This window comes from Nestor notabilis, unplaced genomic scaffold (genome assembly GCF_000696875.1).
Source record: "Nestor notabilis isolate BGI_N333 unplaced genomic scaffold, ASM69687v1 scaffold11107, whole genome shotgun sequence".
NCBI classification, from domain to species: Eukaryota; Metazoa; Chordata; class Aves; order Psittaciformes; family Psittacidae; genus Nestor; species Nestor notabilis.
In genome coordinates this window covers 17,889-38,230 of record NW_009937820.1, presented here as the reverse complement: position 1 = coordinate 38,230, position 20,342 = coordinate 17,889, and the positions used below count along the sequence as shown (strand labels likewise).

Genomic DNA, 20,342 nt, shown 5'->3' with positions numbered 1-20,342 from the left:
AATAATTAAAACAAATCACTAACACCAAAGGGCCACAAAATCCACGACAGCTCTACTCCTTCTGTTGTTTGTTTTGCTTTCATTTAAATATAGTATTATTGGGGAAATACATAGGACTTGCTCTTTGAAAATTCCCACTGTTCTTCAGTTCCCTCCAATGAAGTCAGCTTGCTGGGCAATATCACCACACTATTCCCATGTCCCATTATTTCATGTCACTGCCTCACAAAAAACATAGGGAGTCCGTATTTTTCCCTTATCAAACCCCAAAGCTATAAAGAACTTACACTTCAAGTAAAAATGAAATGAGAGAAAGCAAGTTGCTGAAAAGCAGATTACGAGAACAGGATGGTAAAAGTCATCCCTGACCTCCCCTGAGTATACAGATGCTCGAAGTTCCTGCCTTTGGTGACAGAAAATGAACTGTCTGTTGTGAAGTGATTTTTTTAACATTGAGAAAAGCAACTGCAGGACTGTAGGGGGGCAAATCTACCCAGGCTCTTAAGAGATCAGACCAACTTTACTTTAATTTTCTTTTTTTAAAAAGTTTCATTGGCCAATTTTCCTCTTCTAAAGACTCAGGTCACCCTTCAAGAACACAGCAAGTTTGATCTGTTACTGCTACTGAGCATTGAACAGCAACATGTTAAGAAGCAATAGTCTGGTCTATGAATTGAACATTGTTCCTGCTGTTACAAGCATAAAATAGGTACCACTAGATTTTCAAGGTATTTTCCTTTTAACAGCCAAACAAACCTAGCAAGTTTTACACATTACTTAGAAAGCAGATGCACAATATCACTAGAGTATTGTTTCCCTGACAGAACAGAATGGCCTATCAAGAAAGAATCCTATTGTCAAAAAAGTCATTATTAATAAAACCAGCGGGTTTTAGAGCATTTTCTTCTCACAAACATTAGTGGCTTCCTTAAATTTTTCATTACCACAATGCAAAAAAATGTACAAGAACAGATCTACTCTTTTCTAAAAGTATGCATAATGCAATGCACTTGTGAACTAGTGCAAAAGTTACTTTCAGAACAAGGAAACAAAAGCAGAGAAACAAACAGGACACGTGCCTGAAAGTAATTCATCCTATTGGATAAAGTAACAACAAAGCCTGGGTCATTTGGGATGGTTTTATCACAGAAAATGACATCCACACGATGATAGAGGTCTCGGAAGTATTCTTTAGCTGTTGGTAGCTCACTGTTATCATTTTCTGGGTCATCCCTATAAGAGCAAACAAACAATAATACCATTACATATCACACTGTTACATACACAAGCAGTCAGGGCTTTTAAAAACATGTTCTACAGTAAGTCAGCAATAGTTGAGATACACAGAAATAAAGTTTAGAAACCTCTGTAAAGAGCCACCACTTGTACACAGTAGGACTAATACAGTCAGTAGTGACCCACACCCCTGAGTATTTCTGTGTGGTGCAAGGGCAAACACACTCGCACGCTGTGCTCACTCGTTGGGCAATCTGGCAACACCCTGGATGCAGTCATTTCACAGCAGCATTCTAGCAGTTACCATCCCTCCCTCCCACCCTGGCACATCACTGCGTGTCTGTACTAACGCTGCCACAGCTTTCCAGGTACTCCTGTATTAAGGTACTCCTGCATTAACTGCTTTGCACAGAGGCCAGATGTACAACAGCATTCCTTGAGCCACAGAAGCAACAGTTGACACAGACACCGGTTTGGGTCACTACTGACTGGTACCCCTATCTTCTCAGCAGAGAAATAGCACCAGGGTACAAGCTGTGCACTTACCCAGGAGTCAGCAGCCAGCCAAAGGTGCATAACACCAACTGGGTCAACAGGGAATGCGAGTTCCAAGGCATGACATGAGAAATACATTCATCTCACATAATCTGGGGTAAGAGTGCTGAAGATAGACTAGCTGGCTTCCACCCACTGTCAGCCCATGGAGAGAAACAGAGCAACACAGTTGGGTGTGACCATCAGGAGTGAGAGCATAGAAATGCTGATTTATAGCCCTGACAAGCTTATGAAAGATCCCTTTAACGGAAACAAGATGCAGGAGTTCTCCTTTTGCCTTGGAGAAAACTCCAGTTGAAGCACCAGTACACCTATGAGTTGCATATGCTCAGGCAAACTAGGAGCATTTCATCACCGCAGACTAAGGACCTTACTGTGAGCATGAGTAAAAGGAAAAAAAGGGAAAGCAGTTTAGTTTAGTTCTAGGCTGAAAAGAGCTCCAAGCCAAGAGCCTCGTACAGTGGCAGTGGTAGTGAGCTCGAAATCTGAAATGCTGGTAGGCTCTTCATTCAGGGTCTGAATTACAGTGGCTCCCAGTAAAAAGCTGCTGAACTCGGACACATTGCTGAACCACGCTCTTTGGTAATATTAAGACCTATTTATATAGTTACTAATTTTCTGAACTAGGACAAAACCTTATTTTTCTTAACTAATGTGGCATGTGATGATTAAAATAATGGTAGATTTTTTTTGTTTCTCCTTCGACTAAACAAACGAGAACTGCTGAGAACATGTCTACTGTTGGAAAACTACTTTGCTACTGTTAAAAAAGCTAAGTTAAAGAAGTTCTGCTTTCAAAGTGAACCAGGTGATTTAACTGCAACGATAAGCCAGCCCCTTAAAATACATACTTCTGAAACACTATGATGTCGCCATCCATGAGTTCATCCAGAGCTTTATCAAGAGATACATCATAGTCTTGAATCCTTTCTGTTAAATTGGGTTTAACTTCCTGTAATAAAGAAAAAAAACTGCTGATCCCAGGATAAAAATAAAACGCAAAAATAAAGGTCACAACAGCAAAGAAATCATTAAAGTAATCTGTGTCTTCTTTCAATTGAAACAAACACACACACACACACACACACAAAATCAGACGTAATCTTAGCTAAGGTCCAGATACATCTAATTGCTACTGATAAAGCTGGCTGCTCATTTTTACCTTTGGTGTCTCCCTCAATTTATACTAATTTTCAGAAGTATTTTATCATTCAGCATTATCTTGTTAGCACTAAAAATTTTCCAAAATTCAGAGATTAATTTTCTACTGATGCAGCTTCCAGGAAACTTAGAGAACATTGACTATGCTCACTTATTTTTAATAGTGCAGAACTTCTGTATAGCAAATCGCTTGTCTTTTTTAATTAAAAAAAAAAAAAAAAAAAAAAAAAAAAAGAGAGAAACAAAACCCAAAACAAAGCTGTATTAAAAATGCACATACTATAAAATATCTACATGCATATTATGTATTTATACTTGTAGGTTGATCTCCTGGGATAAAAAAAACCCTGTCTAAACAAACTGGAGTCAATCTGCAGCCTTGACTGGCATAGACTAGAGTACCTGACAGTTCTGCTTTTTAGGATGGAAGAGTGTAGGCTGCCCTGGAACCACCAGAGAGAGGAGTGCAACTAACAAAAATCACAAAAACACCCAATACTTGCTTGTTCTTACTATAGCAAGGACTTTGCCTTGGCAAGATCTGCATTTTCAGCATTCATTAAATACAGCAGTTATAAAGATGTACTATTTCTGTAGTTGGGCAGAAACATGTCAGCAGGCTAAGTATTTTATTTGCCAACTTCTGACTTGGGGAAGGAAGGAGAAGATGCAACATTTTCTCAACTCCACTGTTTAAGAGGGGCATTGAAAGTATGATGGCCAACAATGTTAGCGGCATTAGTTTGTCTAACACTGCGACCTGGAGGATATGCAGATTCAGCACATCAAAGCTGCTCACGCAGGACTTCATGTAGAAATTTTTTGGTTTTAAAGCCTCACACTTCTGGGTGTTTAATCTGAAATCTGTTTTGAAGTTAACTGTGTGCTGCTACTCTCTGGAAGCACTGCAGACTTCACAGCTACAGGGTACAGAGTAGTTATGATTTATAAATTATCATTGTTATGAGCAACCTTTTTTTAACCAATGAAGCTTTTTCCCCCTCTAGTTATACCATTTAAAAGACAAAAATGTTACAAAAAAAAAACCAAAAAAAAAATCTATCAGTCCAAACCTCATAGAGGATAAGGTTAGTTTCTTGTGGAAATCCTGCTCTCTCACACATAACTGGAAGCAAGTCACCTACAGGAAAAGAAAAGGAACGTGAAATGTATTGCGCTTTAACTGCTAGCGAGACTTCCAGCAAAAAGAAGAGAACCTATTTTTCTACCCTGGATAAATAGTTTAAAAATGTCTGAGAGCCTTCTAGGTTAAAGCTTCACTTACTGACATTCAACCCAAAGACAGACTTTAAGGTTTCCTTCCACTTCATCTGAACAACAACAAAATATGTGCAAGGCCATCCAAGATCAAAAGAGATGAAGTAACACTGCTCCTTCCCCAGAGAAAAATTTTAATCTCTTACGAGAGCACTAGAATACAAACATCAGAAAGCATGTACAACTCAACAAAATGAGACATTCTAATTGACAAATAGAAGTATTTGTACTCAGTGGATGGTTGCTGAATTCTTTACATAGACCCATATGAAAACCAAGGCTCACACTCAATTCAGTCTGAGCAGCTGTTCTCAGGCGATCATACTGAGAAGTTGTAGAAGAGTTATTTTAAAGGCTATTGCAGGAGCAAATTCCACAAGAAAACCCCTTGAAATAGAAAAAAACCTGAAGAGCGATATTAAAACTAATAAAATTAAAACAAATATTAAAACTAGAAAAGATATGCAATCCATTGTCTTTAAAAAATTTCAAATGTAGCCATGAAATTGAATTTTAGTACTCACGTATTTTACAGGATATAGGCGTGTAGATATGTCCACAATAATTCAAACTCCGAGTCTTCGGATCATACATCTTCAGAAACAACATTACATCATCTACAAATTAAGAAACAAGACTTAAAATGAAGTAAGGCTTATTTGGAGAGTGAGGGTGGGGATACGACCTCAGTATTCTTTGAACTGTAAGAAAGGTATGCCTGATTTATTAATTTGATCAGCATCCTTAAGAACATTCTTAAATGCTGATTTTTATAAGCCAACTTTATACAGTTAAATTTTTCCAGCGATTCTGAAAACATGTGAATTTTCTGAGACATACTCAACATAAATGTATTTTGTATTTACTAAGTGTTAGCATATATGCTTACGATCTTTATCAAACTTGGGTAATGTTGCTCCAGTAGCAGCCATTTCTGGATCTACTGTTTCCAAAAATATTGTCCATGGATTTTCATTGTCACTGAGCTCAATCATCTATATAGAAAGATACAGAAGAAGAAAAAAAAATCTCTGGGAAATATAATATATAACCAGATATCTGCATTTTCATCAGATACAAGAACTTTATGACATTCTATGAGTGGGAGATTTATTTTTTTTTTTAGTTGCAATAATGACAGGAATTCTATGAAGTTTATTAAGAGAAACAATGACAGATATAAAAACACCAAAAAAGTTCCAATGAAGCACAAATGATAGGTTTTATTTAAAACTGACCTATTTTTTTGGTCATTTAAAAAAATATACTTACAGCTATTTTTATTATGGCAAGAAAATTACTTCTAGAGAAGTAACAGGACAGTGAAACCAATCACTGTTTTCTGTGGTATTTTAACTCAATGTTTTACAATTTAAGCAACACATTTCATTAATCCAGGTTTTTACCCAAATAACGGAGGACTCAAAAAGACACTTTTGTTTGAAATCTGACATAAAAGTAATTATCCTTTTTTTTTTCTTCATGGAAGATTAATCACAGACCACACTCCTGCCTCCCATCCAAGTCAATCCACTAAATCTCAAGTCTTCTCAAATACTAAACTTTACCAGATACAGGTTAAATTAAACCTCTGAAAACTCCAATGTCCCAAATGTGCAGATTCTTAGGCGACTAAAAATCATGGGACATTTAAAGAAATAATGTCCTCAATATTTACCGTTTTACAGCCATCTGCTTCATTATCTAACATTGCAGGTCTTTTTGTTCCATTACTTCTAGCTTGCATTGGCCATAATCTGATTTGATCCTGGGGAAATCCCTAAAATAAACAGAAATTGTGACAGGAAACAAACAAACAGACAACGATACTTTTATTAAACCTAAACAGTTCTTCTATTTTAAAAGGTCCAAATTATTACTGCTGCCAATACTTGGAGAGGATAAAGACCACAAAGCAATCCTAACGTAATAAAATACACATAGATATTCAGCTCAGAAAACTTACCATTGTTTGAGAGAGATTTTGAACAAATTCTGTAAGTGTGGAGTTTTTTAATACTTTGAAAACAGTGTATTTTACTTTTTCTTCATCATACATGTCATTGCCTTGGTGACCACAGAACTGATCCTCTGCCACTATCTGGAAAATCACATTTAAAGGTTACTATTCATGTTAACTTAGCTGCATAATGTAGTAGCTTCTCATGATGCTTTACTATGCAACATCACTGGCTCTCTGTATAGTGGCACAGTGCTAACAAAATTTATGTTCTCATGAAGAAAATTTGCAAGTATACAGACTCTAATGAATTATTTAAAATTGTGATTGATAGTCAAATCAGTGTAAGTAATTAAAATACAGTAATTCTTACAAATCTCGCACAATTAAAACCAGTTGTGCTTAGATCTCAATCTTGAAAACATGTGCTCTAACAATCTTGGCACTTAAAAAAAGGCTACATAATTATTCTACTCTTGTAATGCAAGGAGGCTGGCCTAAAATGCCTCCTAGATCTCCCACAGCTCCCATGCATTCTTGGTTAAGAGAAAGACAAACTGTGCAACTCTGCCAGTCTCTCCACTGAAAACAGCTCTAGTGTAACTGCAGTGTAGAACAAGCTAAGCTTCACTGATATCTGTGCTTATGAGCACCAGAAATAAGATGGAAGGAAGCATGGAGGCAAATGGAAAATGGGTTCTATTTTCCTGTGCCAGGTGGGCTCTGGAAAGAGCCATAAACAGGGTTCCTTAAGGCAATTCATAACAATCTAGTCCATCTGGCTTTTCCAAAAAGGTAATTGCAAATATAAGCACTCTCTCCTTCTGCTTCTACTTGATGAGCTCAGGTTGGCAGTAGTCCAGGCTTGCAGCCTATGGGTAGATACATTCTAATTTTAGAAAATAACTCCTGAAGGAGGTAAAAGTGCAGTGGCAGGGAGCCATTTAAAATAACCTGGTCCTCTTCCCTTCACCTGAACTTACTATTACTTGCAAGCACATAACTTCTAGAGAAAACAGACATGTCTACAACATACATTACTGTGTGTTTCATTAGGATTAATAGCACATGTAAATATACTTACAAGCACTAAAATTGTAATTTCATTTTAAACGCTACTTCCAAACACAAATTTAAATAATTAAAAACAAGGTTTGCCTTTGGTGGCTCAACATTCTGAATTTTAATGGTAAGGTAGTTGCAATTTGATCTGTTTCAAAAGCTGACCTGCACTTGCATGTAGAGGTGAGCTTCCTGCCTCTCCTTCCTCTTCTGCGCTTCTATCCTTTTCTCTTCTTGTAGCCTTTCTACAAGTTGTTGAGGAATATCATGGTCCGTGACAGGCTGCAAAACTTCACCTACAAAGCAGATTTTGAGATGTCATTTCAAGATTTATATCAAACAGGGTTTTCTTCAGACACATTTGACTTTCCTCTGATTTGAAGTCAAAACCAGCTTTTTTCATCTTTTATTTAAACCCATGGTTTGATATCAACATATTTTGGCAAAAGAAGCCTCTTCTATCCCACGCCAAAATGTAGTACTTCCATGAAGTATCTATCACAGACTTCTGAATTAAATATGCATTTCAGAGTTAGAAAAAATATTCAGTGCCACTCAATTTTTTTTTTTATACAAGTATGTACATATTTGTAATTAATTTGATTCAGTTCCCATCACTGAAGGTAGCTCAATATTTTTTCCATCCTTTAAAACCCAAGGCTGGGCACTTTGCAGATACACAATCCTGCCTTACTGTGCTAAGACAAGACGTCTAGATTAGCACATACTTGCCAAAAGACAGGAAGGCCACAGAATCTATAAATTCTAACACCAACAAATGAAGTCCCTTTGCATAGAAAGACTGTCAAGAATCCATAAGTAAAATATAGCCCTAAATCCCTGTATGTAAAGCTAACTTGGAACACACAGCGAGTATACATACTTAATTTGGATTCCCTGATGTAAACCAACATGTAGGCATTCGTACAGTGCCGTACAGATAAGTCATCGTCATGACCTCCATAGTTGTGTTCAATCGCTTCTTCCTTTGTACATCGTGATACAACATCATCGTCGAATTTACACCACTAGAGAGAAAATTTTACAAAAATACAATTTTACACACCACACAAAAACATGTGTATGCTGAATGGTAAATTATTCCTATTTCTGACAGGTCTCCTTGAAGTAATTAAAACAGCTCTCCAAGCGGCATGAGTTTAAAAAAAACCCCCTAGTTCAGTATAATTTGCACTACCTGCTACTGGTGCTCAGCGTAAGGCAGGCTGTAAATACCAAACCTTTACTGAAATAGTTGAACATTTTACACTGAATATCAAAAGCCCAATAATTATTCGACAAATTTTACCTTGAAACAGTTACTCAAATATCTAACATTTCTATATGAATCAGAAAATTGACCTTATTTCTTGTAAAGTAATATAAAAAGCAGTGATGCACAAGATATCTAGTAATTATTTGTACATTTAATTTACAGCAAATTTTCAATTAAAACAATAAAGCCAATTAAGAATCAAAGACAAACAGTAAGAAACTCACAGCAAAAACTGACTTCTACTTTTACTGTGAACAGACATATACATACAAGCACAGCCAACTTAAGAGAAGAGGCATCTGAGCTATAAACAACAGATACAGTTAATTCACCTAAACTTGTAACAGTGGGACATGCAAAGCTATTGAACTTCCGAATCATGGCAACATTTGAAACATTCGTATTTGCTTCAGCATGAAGTCAGCCTAACAAAGAACGCTGGATAAAATCTGACTGCAGAACTTCAACACATACACACACAGCTGAAGGGATTCCCTTAGTTAAAAGTGTTTTGCCAAAAACCTGTAATAGCAACGATGAAGCTGCTCCTCTTAAGAAGGCAACTGATTGCTTTACTGCCTCCAAATGCAGGCTCCTCCCTAAGGAGCAAAACCTAGACAAGTGGGCTGTTGGCTTTTCTTTTTTGTAAATAAGAACTAAGTTTTCCAAATACATTTGAACAGGCACCAAATGAAAGAGTACCAAGCTAAGAACTAAACGGAGAAGTCAACCCACTGTGTGATGAGGTGAGTGTGCCTGTTAGGGAACAAATATTCAAAGAACAAAGATTTTCCCATTACAAAACCCACAAGTATTTGCAAAGCACAAATACATTCCGGTGCTTTTCAATACTCACTTTGCCATCCCCTTTTGGATTTAAGTAAACAACGTAATGTCCGCCATGGTTATCTCCACTGTGTACCAGAACTGCATGAAGAATGTAATTTGCAGGATCCTTAGGATCTGTTTTTTGCAAAAATTCATCTAGTGGCAACTGTTCAGGAAACTCAAACCTAGTTTCGAAAAGAAGTAAGACAGTCATATTCATAGTTAAGACAGATGCATGCTACTACGAAGGACATCAGTACTTATTCCTAAAGCATGTTGCAAAACCTGAACAAGTTACTGCTACAATGCCATTTCTATCCAGGATACACTGCTTACGGTGGCGGATTTTATACTGGTTTAATATGGAATAACCTTCATAAGCACCTCTGAAAAAGTATGCCCTCAGTTACAAGAGTAAGAGTACTTGAACTGAAATAGCACTGGTTTAGATTCACTGTGTCAAGGAAACAAGCTCAGAAGCTGTTATTTTCTAGTACATAAATACAGCTTTCCTAGCACAGGTAACACTGGACTGGAACATTATTTTGAGATGTCTTTCAGCTGCTGTAGTCAACCTTTCTTGGCAAGACCAAAATTGTTGCAATACAGATTTGGTTTACAATCAACAATGCATCTCCTTGAGAAATTACCAGCCTCTACTTACAGTGAGCGGGCACAGAAATAAAATGGCAAAAGCAAAGGACTACTTATTCATCCTACTTACCCTGGTGACAGCCTATGGGAATGCAGCAACTTCCCACACGTGCCACAAAGAATATTCCACAAAGTGTTAAAAGATGCATTTACTTGTTTTGTATTCAAAACATCAGCTACAAGTAACTCTTTAAGTATCGAATTTGTTATTCAGAACCTGAACATAAAATCAGTGCAGTTTTTGGGGATCTCCACCACATGTGACTGCACACACCCTCCTGGGAGTTGAATCCAAAATAGGATTTTGGCAGAGTCCTTTTGGTAAAATACATTCACAGGTCCAAATGCTACAGTGAACACCAACACCCCCCCAAAGCACAACAAACACGCCACCAGAAGTTACCTGTCATTTATCTTGATGTTTTGGTCAGTCTGAGGATCATACATAAATCTCATGAGCTGTAGGTGTAATACTGGTGGCAATGTTAGGAACTTCACACCTTTCTCTGCCTCCTAGACATTTTAAAGGAAACAGACATTTGACACTGCAACATTTTTAGCAACTCTCAATACTTGTTTGCTACAGACGCTCTCCTTGTGGGCTTTTATTTTACAGGCTTGACAGCACAATGTGCACCAAAGAATGGTTCAAACCTTGGGGGGAAGTTAACTATTGTAACACTGCACCAACCTTCTCAAGAGCTATGCCAATAACACTTACAACTCAAATTTAGGCCATTCATACAAGCATATGTGATCACCTCACTGCAATAAGGGCAGATTATCTGTATAAACAACATTAAAAGAGAATACAAAGGCAAAAACTCTATTTTGATCAACTAAAGATTTCACATTCGTTGTATCCTGCAAACAAGTATGTGGCTACCATGCTGCACCTTCCCAAGAACAGCTGAAGAATACATACTACATCACTGACAAAACCTGGTATACGGAAGCTGCAGAAATAAGCTTTAGTAAAACACATTTTTTTGTAAGGGACTTCAGCTTCCTGCGGTGGGTGCAGCAAAGTACAGCTGAAAAGCTAAGAAATACGTGCACACACACAAATGTGCAACATTCCAGGGGTTCATGTGGTGTTCTTGTTGGGGATACAAAAATGACTCTCTAACATTACTCTAAGAGACATGCCATTATTTTACAAGATACATAGAAGAACAGACTTCTCTTAAAGGAAGAACTTCTCAGTCCTGAGGTCAGCAGAGAAGTTCAGCATTCTAGTCACTACAACACATGTATAAGAATAAAACTCACTGCTAATTAGATTGTTTTAAAATCCAAGCTCCATTTTAAGAAATCTAACAGATACTGAGAGGAGCTACATAAAAGGTTGTCTAAGGAGAAACACCACCAAAATCAGTTGATACAACCTAGAATGGGTTTTGCAACATTTTTTGGCCACCATAGCTTTCTTATTCTATCAAGGACAGAGAAATAAAATTTAAAAACCACTTAGAAGAATACCTGCAAGCCATGTTCTCCTGCATCATACTTGTTATCACCATCCAACTGTTCCACTGCAACGTAGTCAATGAAGGACTCAAAAACTAAAAGAAAATAAGATGAGGGAATTGTAGGGAATGAGGAAGAAAAATGCACGTGAACTCTAGCCTGAGGGCTTAACAATGTGTTAATCAAACAACATTAAAACATGAGTTCATGTTTGAATATTTGTCTTTATTGAAATTAAAAATTCATACTACTTAGTAATGTCACAAAATGCACCAGACTGTAGGAGCTATCACTGCAAATGAGAATATCAACAGATTTTTGAATCACATAGTTACAGCTGTCTGCCAAATCTCCCGTTCTCACTTTGCAACTGTTAAGTATCAAGGCTAGATGATTCCATTTGCTAGACTCTTACTTAGCCTTTTCCGTGTCTTGTTTGCCAAGTACTTGGTAAAGTGATGATAGGGATCATTGTTATGCTGCTCCAATTAGTTCACTTCTTTTATTTGCTTACTTGTCAGGTCCAAAGGAGAATTTATTTCCTCCAAGTTCAACTTCATACATAAATTATAACCTATTGTGACTCTACTGTTACCACCACAGCACAGTAAGCACCAGGAAAACTCCTAAAATTCATAGTTTTATGAAAACATATCAGTGAGAGAATTGGAGAGGAAGAGAAATGGAAGAAGGGATAAAAGGTAACATAAGCAAAAAACATTTTCTGCAGAAAATGTTTTCAATGAGGTGTCTTAAAACAAGGCTATTTCAAAGTGCTGAGCACCAGGAAACCCATCTGAAATCAACAGGCACTAAAGATGTCCAACACGTTGAAGTATTTGACTGGTGCATATGACTTACTATTTTTCTTTCCCTTTATACTTAGCTGGATGTCATAATAATCTTCTATTCGTTCAGATCGATAGTCTACGTGTTTGCATTGGATATAAGACTGTAAATAACAAGAGAAACATACAGTTTCAATGTATAAAGTAACACCTAATTTAAATTATTTAAATAACCCCCCCCTAAAGGATTAAATACATACCACCATCTTCCCTCGGAACAATTTAGGAATAGTGCCTTCTACACATGTGCCTTTCATTTTATTTTCCACGTTGTCAAGCAGCTGAAAGAAAAATTAGTTTTTACATAGGATAAACTTGCAGGTTTTGGTGACTACTTCACTGATTAAGTCACCTACATAAAAATGAAATATTAGTCTACTCTTATTGGCATCTCCTTTATAGTCCTTTAAATCCTTGTCTTCCCCCTAAAAACTGCACTGCTACGTTCCTTTGAGCCTGGAAAAAACTCACAAATGTAACAATGTATTTGCATCTTCAAAACTACATTTCTCTCCATGGCTATACAAGGACCATGAGAATACAATCCTTTTATTTTCAGCCTTTTCTATCCTTTATAAATTCCTCACCCACAAAAGGCCACATCAATCCCATTCTTAAAAAAAGACAAATAAACCCAGGCAAACCCTCTGCGTCTTGGAGACCTAGCTTAAATTAATCAGTACATGCCAGTACTGCTAGGATTGTTACTATGTTATATTATGTATACACAATATCAAGAGACAAACCACAGTTTAGTAAGAAATAGTAAAAACATACCACTCGACATAATTCCTGGACATCGTGTTGCATGAAGCTGTCTAAAGTTTCCCACCTTTGTAAGGCAAATTAATACAAATTACTATATTATGCAGAAAACTTACAGCTCAAAAGACTTTTCTGTGATTTCTTTGCAGATCAAGAATGTAATACTTTGCAAGATGTAAAGACTGAGATTTAGTACTGGCTGATGCACAGTTTTTTTTAGTCCTGCAGCAGTTACTCAGCAGACAGAAGAGGCAGTGAACTTGTGGGACATTCTGACAGCTGGATATGCCCAAGTGCCTTCCCTCTCTGTGGATTTGGGGACAGGCACTGGGAAGGCAGCTGGAGCCAGCCAAAGAGGCCACGGGCAGGCTGCTGCTAGCAGAATTCTTCTTCCAGTCCACAACTTAGTCTCAGTTCATGTCAAAAACCTCTGAGGAAAAGGCTTGGGACCAATTCAAGGCTGTCAGAATAGATTCCACAGAAGCTTGCTTCTAGCTGCCTCTCTTCTGAGGGCCCTTTCAGGTGCAGTCAAATAGTGTTCAGGGATTATTGCAGCACACGAAAAGAAGTAAATGGATTTATAGGAAATACTGTCTCCTTTGTGCTCATCTAAACAGTTAATCCTGAATGCACAGTGCCTTCAAGGACCCAAGGAGGCATCCAGCTTCCTGAACTGTCTGTGTGCAAACACAGTCATGTGAACGGAGGGGCGAGAGCAACAGCCTGGCATGCTGCAACAAGGGTATTCAGCACTGCCGCCTCGAATGAAAAAAGCAGCATAAAGTAGTTTTATAGTTTCCATATGAAATATTTTATCCTATGAACTCTTTAACCTAAACTCAAGAATGCTTTTTAAGTCTCTGACAACTAATTTTCAAGTCATCATTCCTAGCCATAGGAGATAACCTATGTTTACTGTAGGCTCCAGCTTTAACATGAAGTTCAACCCCAACTCTTGAAGCCATAATCACAGGGGTGATCAGGAACAATACCAACTTTACCTTTCCCTCCCATTTTCTTCTCACTGACTCACTGCCACTGTCACAGGGCAGCGTACTACTCCCAAAAGTGTGCCAAAACAACTGTATAGTGGCCCACACTTAAGCTGAAGGAAGGGACCTGCTGCATAATTAAGAATGAAGAATGGAAAATAATCTCCTGACTCCCTAGGCTTTAAATACTAGCCAGCTTAAAGGTTACATACTAATATTAGGATAAAATGGGGTTCCTTCAGACAATGGATTTGCTTCCTACTGAAAGCAACCAAACTTACTTAGAAACTCTCAATGCCCAGCATGTAGGTAGACCTCTCAAGGTCAGAAACCCTTCTCTGATTTAATATGGGGCAAAAGACCAAATCTTTAAGCATAATCTAAACTTCCTTCCCAAGAATGAAGGCAGGCATGAACACACTTCTAAAACCTTGCTCTCAGATAAAAAATTAAGCATCTGCAACACCCTTGGAAAAAGTCTTTTCATGCTACTAAAGATGACACAGTTGGATCTTAAGTCAAGACGAAATATTTACGGTATTATCAAATCCTTCCAGTGTAACAGGACAGCACAAATAAACTAAATAAACTTAATACACAGTGTGCTAATAGGAAGAGGGTATGACCAGGTAAACATACAACACTGAGGTGTTTGAGGTGGTCTCATTTTTAAATTCTCCAACAGGTGAAAATTAAAGGTTATAATGATGCAATGTTACAAAGAGTCTTGTCAGTATAGAGCACTAGTATAAGCTTTAGCAGAACATGCAGGATGGACACAATATGAAAATGACAATACAAACTTCCCAACTTGTTTTTAAATAAAATGCTTGTCAATATTAATACAATAGTCTACAAATACAGTGCAAAGCAATGAAAATATGATCTTTTAGAACAGTTTTTGATAAAATCCTACTCCCTGCTTACATGACATGCAAAAAGAAGGACTGTAGAGGTTATGCTAATCTTAATCTTCTGTTCTAACTTGTGCTCAGCTTAAACATCAAGGTAGTAAAGAAAAAAAAGTCAACATCCTCAACGCAGCTATATTGTGTAATTCTAGAATTCCATGTCTAGGTGCTCTAGATTTAAAATTACACTCTGTAATTTTAAAATTACACTGTCTCACAAGAAGTACCACCAGACTGGAAAAAAACCACCAGTCACTGAACTGGATACTAGGCAAAAATGAAAATATAATTCAAGCCCTTTTTGTAGTTGTTTTATGAAGGAAAAGAGGATGTTAGAATGAGGATAATGTGAAGAATTACTTTTGTGTGTGTGCTCAAACACCTTTACTTCATGCAACAGATACTCCTCTTAAGCTTTAAATCACAAAGCAGAATATAGCACTAAATGCTTCTAAACTGTGCATAGGCAAAAATACATGCATCTTGGATGTGCTATAAGAAAATGTTACAACAGTCATCAATGCAGAACAATAGAAAAATGTAAATTCCTGCCATTTCTCTAAATTGAAAATGGATTTAAATTATAAAAACCCCAAACAACAACACATGAACTACAAGGGTTCAACAACATATTTTGTCCTGAATTCTACGTAAGTCAAATGTGTAATGCAACTTTCAGATACCAGGTAAATTATAACCCTGCTACTACCAGCTATGTTCATGTACCTCTCCCCTTCCCCCCCAAAAAATTCTGACCTTTGGATCAGCTGTCTTTGCTAGTAACTAAAAATACAAACTTATTTAAGTAAACTAAGGAAAGTTAGCCATTAACAAACACATTAACACTTCACTGCACCTCTCTAAAACCAGCCTGATTTAAATAAAACCCTTTAAAAGAAAAGCTTCATGAAGTCTGTAATAGCCAAATAAATAGTCCAAATTTCTGCAACTTACCCAAAAGATTTTGTTAACTTTTTCGTTCCAACTGGTTTGTCACTATGTTGCAGCTCATAAAACACTCTTTGCAATGCTAAAGGAACACTTTTGGATGAATCATCTCCTTCTGTGGGCATCATGTACACAGCCTGAAAAAGCATTTAGTTCCATTAGTATCTAAGGGAAAGTTTAATGCTCATACTGTTTAATGCATTCTTTCCTCTTCAGTGATTTCCTTCATATCACTCCATTTAACCATTGCTCCAAAAGACTACAAAAAATCTCATCCTATAGTGTAAAAACATTAATTGTCTGCAATGACTCTTCTTAGCACACAGTGGTTAGAAAGATGTGAAGAACAGACTCCATTCATGGTTATTTTATCTAACTAGTTCTCTTATTCCACCCTAGAAAAGTAAATGCACTAAAGCATTCAACACCTTCAAACAACATATCACTCCTGGCATGTCTACACAATCATCACAGTAGAAACCAGATATACAGATCAATATTACAGGCTTTTGAAAATAGCCAAGCTACAGCAGAAAGCTAAGGCTACCTGTGAATACTATAACCTATAGTGCATGTGGGAAAAAAACAACAAAGAAAAACATATGAAACGATAAAGGGCTGCAAGCAAACAAAAACAGAAATGATCCACATAGAGGAGAAGGATGTTAAGAGGAAGCTTTTGAGATTCCCCAATATATTCACTTCTACTTAACGTCATCACTGTCCAGCAAATAAACAGCTTAACAATTCACTTCTTTGATTATACTGATCTGGGAGGGATTGAGAACAAAGAAATTACACAAATAGACCCAAGAGGGATTAAGAGAGTTCAATAGGCACTGAAATGAGATTTGCTTTTAAAAAGCATACACCAATATACCTAAAGAAAAGCAACAGCAAAGAAAAGGTATTTACAGGGAGATGCTCATTTTGAAAGCCTAAGTGTAAAAAGGAAACACACAATTCTGGAAGGAGATTAGGTAACAACACATGAAAAAATAAGGACTCCAATATTAAGTAGTATATAAGAAAATAACGTGTTAAGCAACAGAAAAATTGCCACCCGAGTTTTTGCCTATGAAGTAACAGGGAATAATACATTTCTACAAGTAAAGCGCTTAACTGGATCTCAGTACTTCTCACTCTGCTTCTCCACCAACCTAGATTCAGGTGTCCAGCACCTCTAACTTATCCTTCACTTCAGCTCCCTATATACAGAGCAAGGGTAATACTTCCAGTACACAGCTGAATTGTTGGGGAAACACATTCATTGTTACATGAAAGCTCTGTACAGAGATGATGGTAACCAGATGAGCCAGCCATTAGATAAAGACAAAGCTGATGCAAAAAGAACACAAGGGAGTGACAAAAAAGAAAGGAAGAAAGAGAAAAGGCAAAGAAAGTTGTTGAGAAGTTAGCAGGCCAGTTTCCTACTCCACTTCTGAATATCCACAAAAATTTTCAAAAGTACAGCAACATAAATGCTTGGAATAATACAAAATATCAGCAGAATAGTTACAGTAACAAGTAAAAATAATTTTACTAAAATATCAAAAGGTTTCATAAAGAAAGAAAATCCCTTATATTCAAACAGAAAAAGTTTAATTAAGCAACTGTTAAGCAATATGATAGTTCACAAGACTTTCATCTTTTGAGTTTTATATGTAACTCCTAAAACTTAGCAGAGATGAACTAAAACAGAATCATGACTGAACACCAGTAACTTCCAAGTTTTATGTTTCTACTTATTTGCAAGTACTTATGTACATAAGAGGGAAAACATGAATAGAAATTAGCTGAAAGTTATCATCAGCTTCTGTTGAAGGACAGCCAACCTTACCTCCTTAGGGTAATTTTAAGAACAACAGTCCAGTTCCACCTTTATGGCAACACAAAAAGCTTCTTTTGCTCCGTTTTAATTTTGAGATTCGCTTAAACCACTTTTTGAAATCTCATAAATTGAAGTAAATAGCATCTTCAATTTTATCGCCAAGAAGAAGATGAACTGTTGAACTTCATGGCATTTTTGCCAACTCATCTAGCTAACTATCTGCCTAGTCTGGAAAAATTAAGAGAAAAAAAAAACCCAGTATTTTTTAATGAAGTTGCATCAGCAATTTTTTTGATGAGCCAAGCACTGCTTTAAGAGTTTGGAGTTTGTAGTGGTTCAGCCTGGAAGAGAACTCTGTAGGTTCTGAACTCTGTTCCTGCCCATAGAAGTGCCAAGTTCAAACCTGGGTCCAGTTGCTCAGGGTCATATCCAGTTCAGCTCTGAGCATCTCCAGGAATGGAGATCCCACAACCTCTCCACACAGCCTATCGTAAATTTTGGCCACTCTGGTTATGAAAATTCCTTTCCTAAGATCAGAACATAAAACTTATAAAGAAAATTCTTTTCAATTGCTTCTCTGTTTTTATCATCTAAATGCAGAGTTACAGTTAACCATGCTGATCTGGGCAAACTCCAATTCAAATACGAATAGCTAAAAGGATTTTGATTTTTGATTTTATAACCAAAATTTATTTTTTGCTTTAAAATATGAACATCAAGTTGGCATCTTGCAGAGTTAATTTAACCTCTTGCTGCCCTTGGTTTATGAACCCTTTTATGAATTGGTCTTTACCGGCTAAAGGTAGATACAGAAACTAGCTGAATGACTAAGCCTCAAATATTTCAAATCTCCATAATTAGCCTCTATTAATTGTTTTTGACATCTCACAAATGCTTTTTAAACCCCAAATATATAGTAACTTACTTGCTATGTTTAAATGAAAAGATACAAAAGTCACATTAATGAAAAAATACAAATACAGCCAGTACTGTATTCTTATAACATAAATATTACAATGCTAAATATTCTTTGTAACAATCCAAGATAATACTACAGCAGGCTCAGAGACAACCTACTTCTTGACTCTTTTATCACAAAGATCTAAATGCAAATTTGGATTACCTTGACAGATAATCAAAATTAGATCCTTTGCATTTAGTTCTTATTTGTTTTCTTCACATACCATCTGGACAATTAATTCCTTTCCCATATCTCTCAAGAAATATTAAAGTAATAATTTACAATTTACTTATAATTACTACATTCCAGCTACCATTGAATAAAAACACCAGTTTAATTTCTTCTGAAATTCTAAACATGTTACTGCAAAATAAACATTTAACACATAGCCCTTCTTTGGTTCTTCATTCTATCTGTGTAGATAAATGCTACCAAAGCCCATTTCTCAAAGCTCAAGTGTTTCCCCAATCTAAACCAAACACTTTTCAAATACAATGCTCTACGAACTTTTATTTGTATGCCCTACCCTCCCAAACTCTGAAAGCTCAACCTCAAGAACAAGAAGAGAGGATTGTGATCTATTTGAAAAAAGCAGAATGTCTAATTTAACACTTGAGAAGTTCTCTCAGGAAACAAACACAAAAGAGTGACAAGGACATGTACAGGCAATGGCTTTAAGCAAAAGGCATAGAGATATGAGAAAAATTCTAGATATTCACGTGGTAAAAGAATGCTACAGATAAGCTTGAACACACTGCTTAAAGTTGACTACTTGAAGAAGGGAAGAAAATACTACATATGAAATTCCATTGTAAGGTAAAAATATACCGGACAACTTGAGGAGAGCCACAACAGGGGGAAATGTACTGGACCAGTATTTATGATTTCAGTATAGTTATCCAAACATTCTGCAATGTTCTCATGAATTGTAGGGAACTTTTTAAAGAAACAGCAAAGAGTTTTAAGATGGACTGGAAGCAGCCACATGTACTGACTGGAGGCATCACTGACAGACATGGGAAGGCTCACGTAAACATGGTCCAATATCAAACCGGGACCAATTTGGGAAGTTACCACTGTCCCTTGCCTAGATGTACATTTAAGCATGCATTTACCAGTTACAGGCAGACAAATAAAGATAGTCTCTGAAGAGAAATTTCTTTTGCTTTATTCCTTACCACTGAAGCCACCTGGTGGCTAATAAAGGGAGGGTCTCATTCGAAACACCCAAGAACCTCTGATCTGTTTGTCTGGAAACAGCAAGGAGTGAAGGACCTCTCCATCCATCCTCACCTATGCTTCACCAGAGGCTGACTTTCCATAGGTTATGTGCTTGCTTTTGCTTTTTTTCATAGCTTTTCCAGATCTACTCCTGACAGCAACTTCTCTGTTAACAAAGCTCTAAGCAACAGCAATAGAAATCATTATTTTTTCTAAATCAGGAGGATTAACAGAAATCATGGAATTAGTGATAAGCAAACTGAATATACTACACATTTTCTTTTTTCTTTCCTGTTTTAAGAGGAATAACTTTGCTCAAAGTGAAAACAAAAATGCAGAAATTCATTTTCTCAGACAAGATAACCACCGATTCTTCCTTAACTGT

General features: G+C 36.8%; 1 protein-coding gene across 1 annotated transcript in view; it reads right to left on the bottom strand.

Annotated features, from left to right (window-relative positions):
* Nucleotides 1-20,342, bottom strand: part of USP7 (ubiquitin specific peptidase 7 (herpes virus-associated)) — a 41,742-nt gene that overhangs the window by 9,550 nt on the left and 11,850 nt on the right. Inside the window, exons 6-21 of the mRNA XM_010019024.1 lie at nt 15,951-16,081; nt 13,106-13,160; nt 12,529-12,609; nt 12,342-12,432; nt 11,493-11,575; nt 10,414-10,523; nt 9,385-9,541; nt 8,136-8,280; nt 7,418-7,548; nt 6,197-6,331; nt 5,909-6,010; nt 5,120-5,225; nt 4,755-4,847; nt 4,026-4,093; nt 2,643-2,743; nt 1,080-1,233 (exon numbers count right to left, since the gene is read on the bottom strand). Of these exons, the coding sequence (XP_010017326.1) occupies nt 1,080-1,233; nt 2,643-2,743; nt 4,026-4,093; nt 4,755-4,847; nt 5,120-5,225; nt 5,909-6,010; nt 6,197-6,331; nt 7,418-7,548; nt 8,136-8,280; nt 9,385-9,541; nt 10,414-10,523; nt 11,493-11,575; nt 12,342-12,432; nt 12,529-12,609; nt 13,106-13,160; nt 15,951-16,081 (1,743 nt within the window). The remainder of the gene's footprint in view (nt 1-1,079; nt 1,234-2,642; nt 2,744-4,025; nt 4,094-4,754; nt 4,848-5,119; nt 5,226-5,908; nt 6,011-6,196; nt 6,332-7,417; nt 7,549-8,135; nt 8,281-9,384; nt 9,542-10,413; nt 10,524-11,492; nt 11,576-12,341; nt 12,433-12,528; nt 12,610-13,105; nt 13,161-15,950; nt 16,082-20,342) is intronic.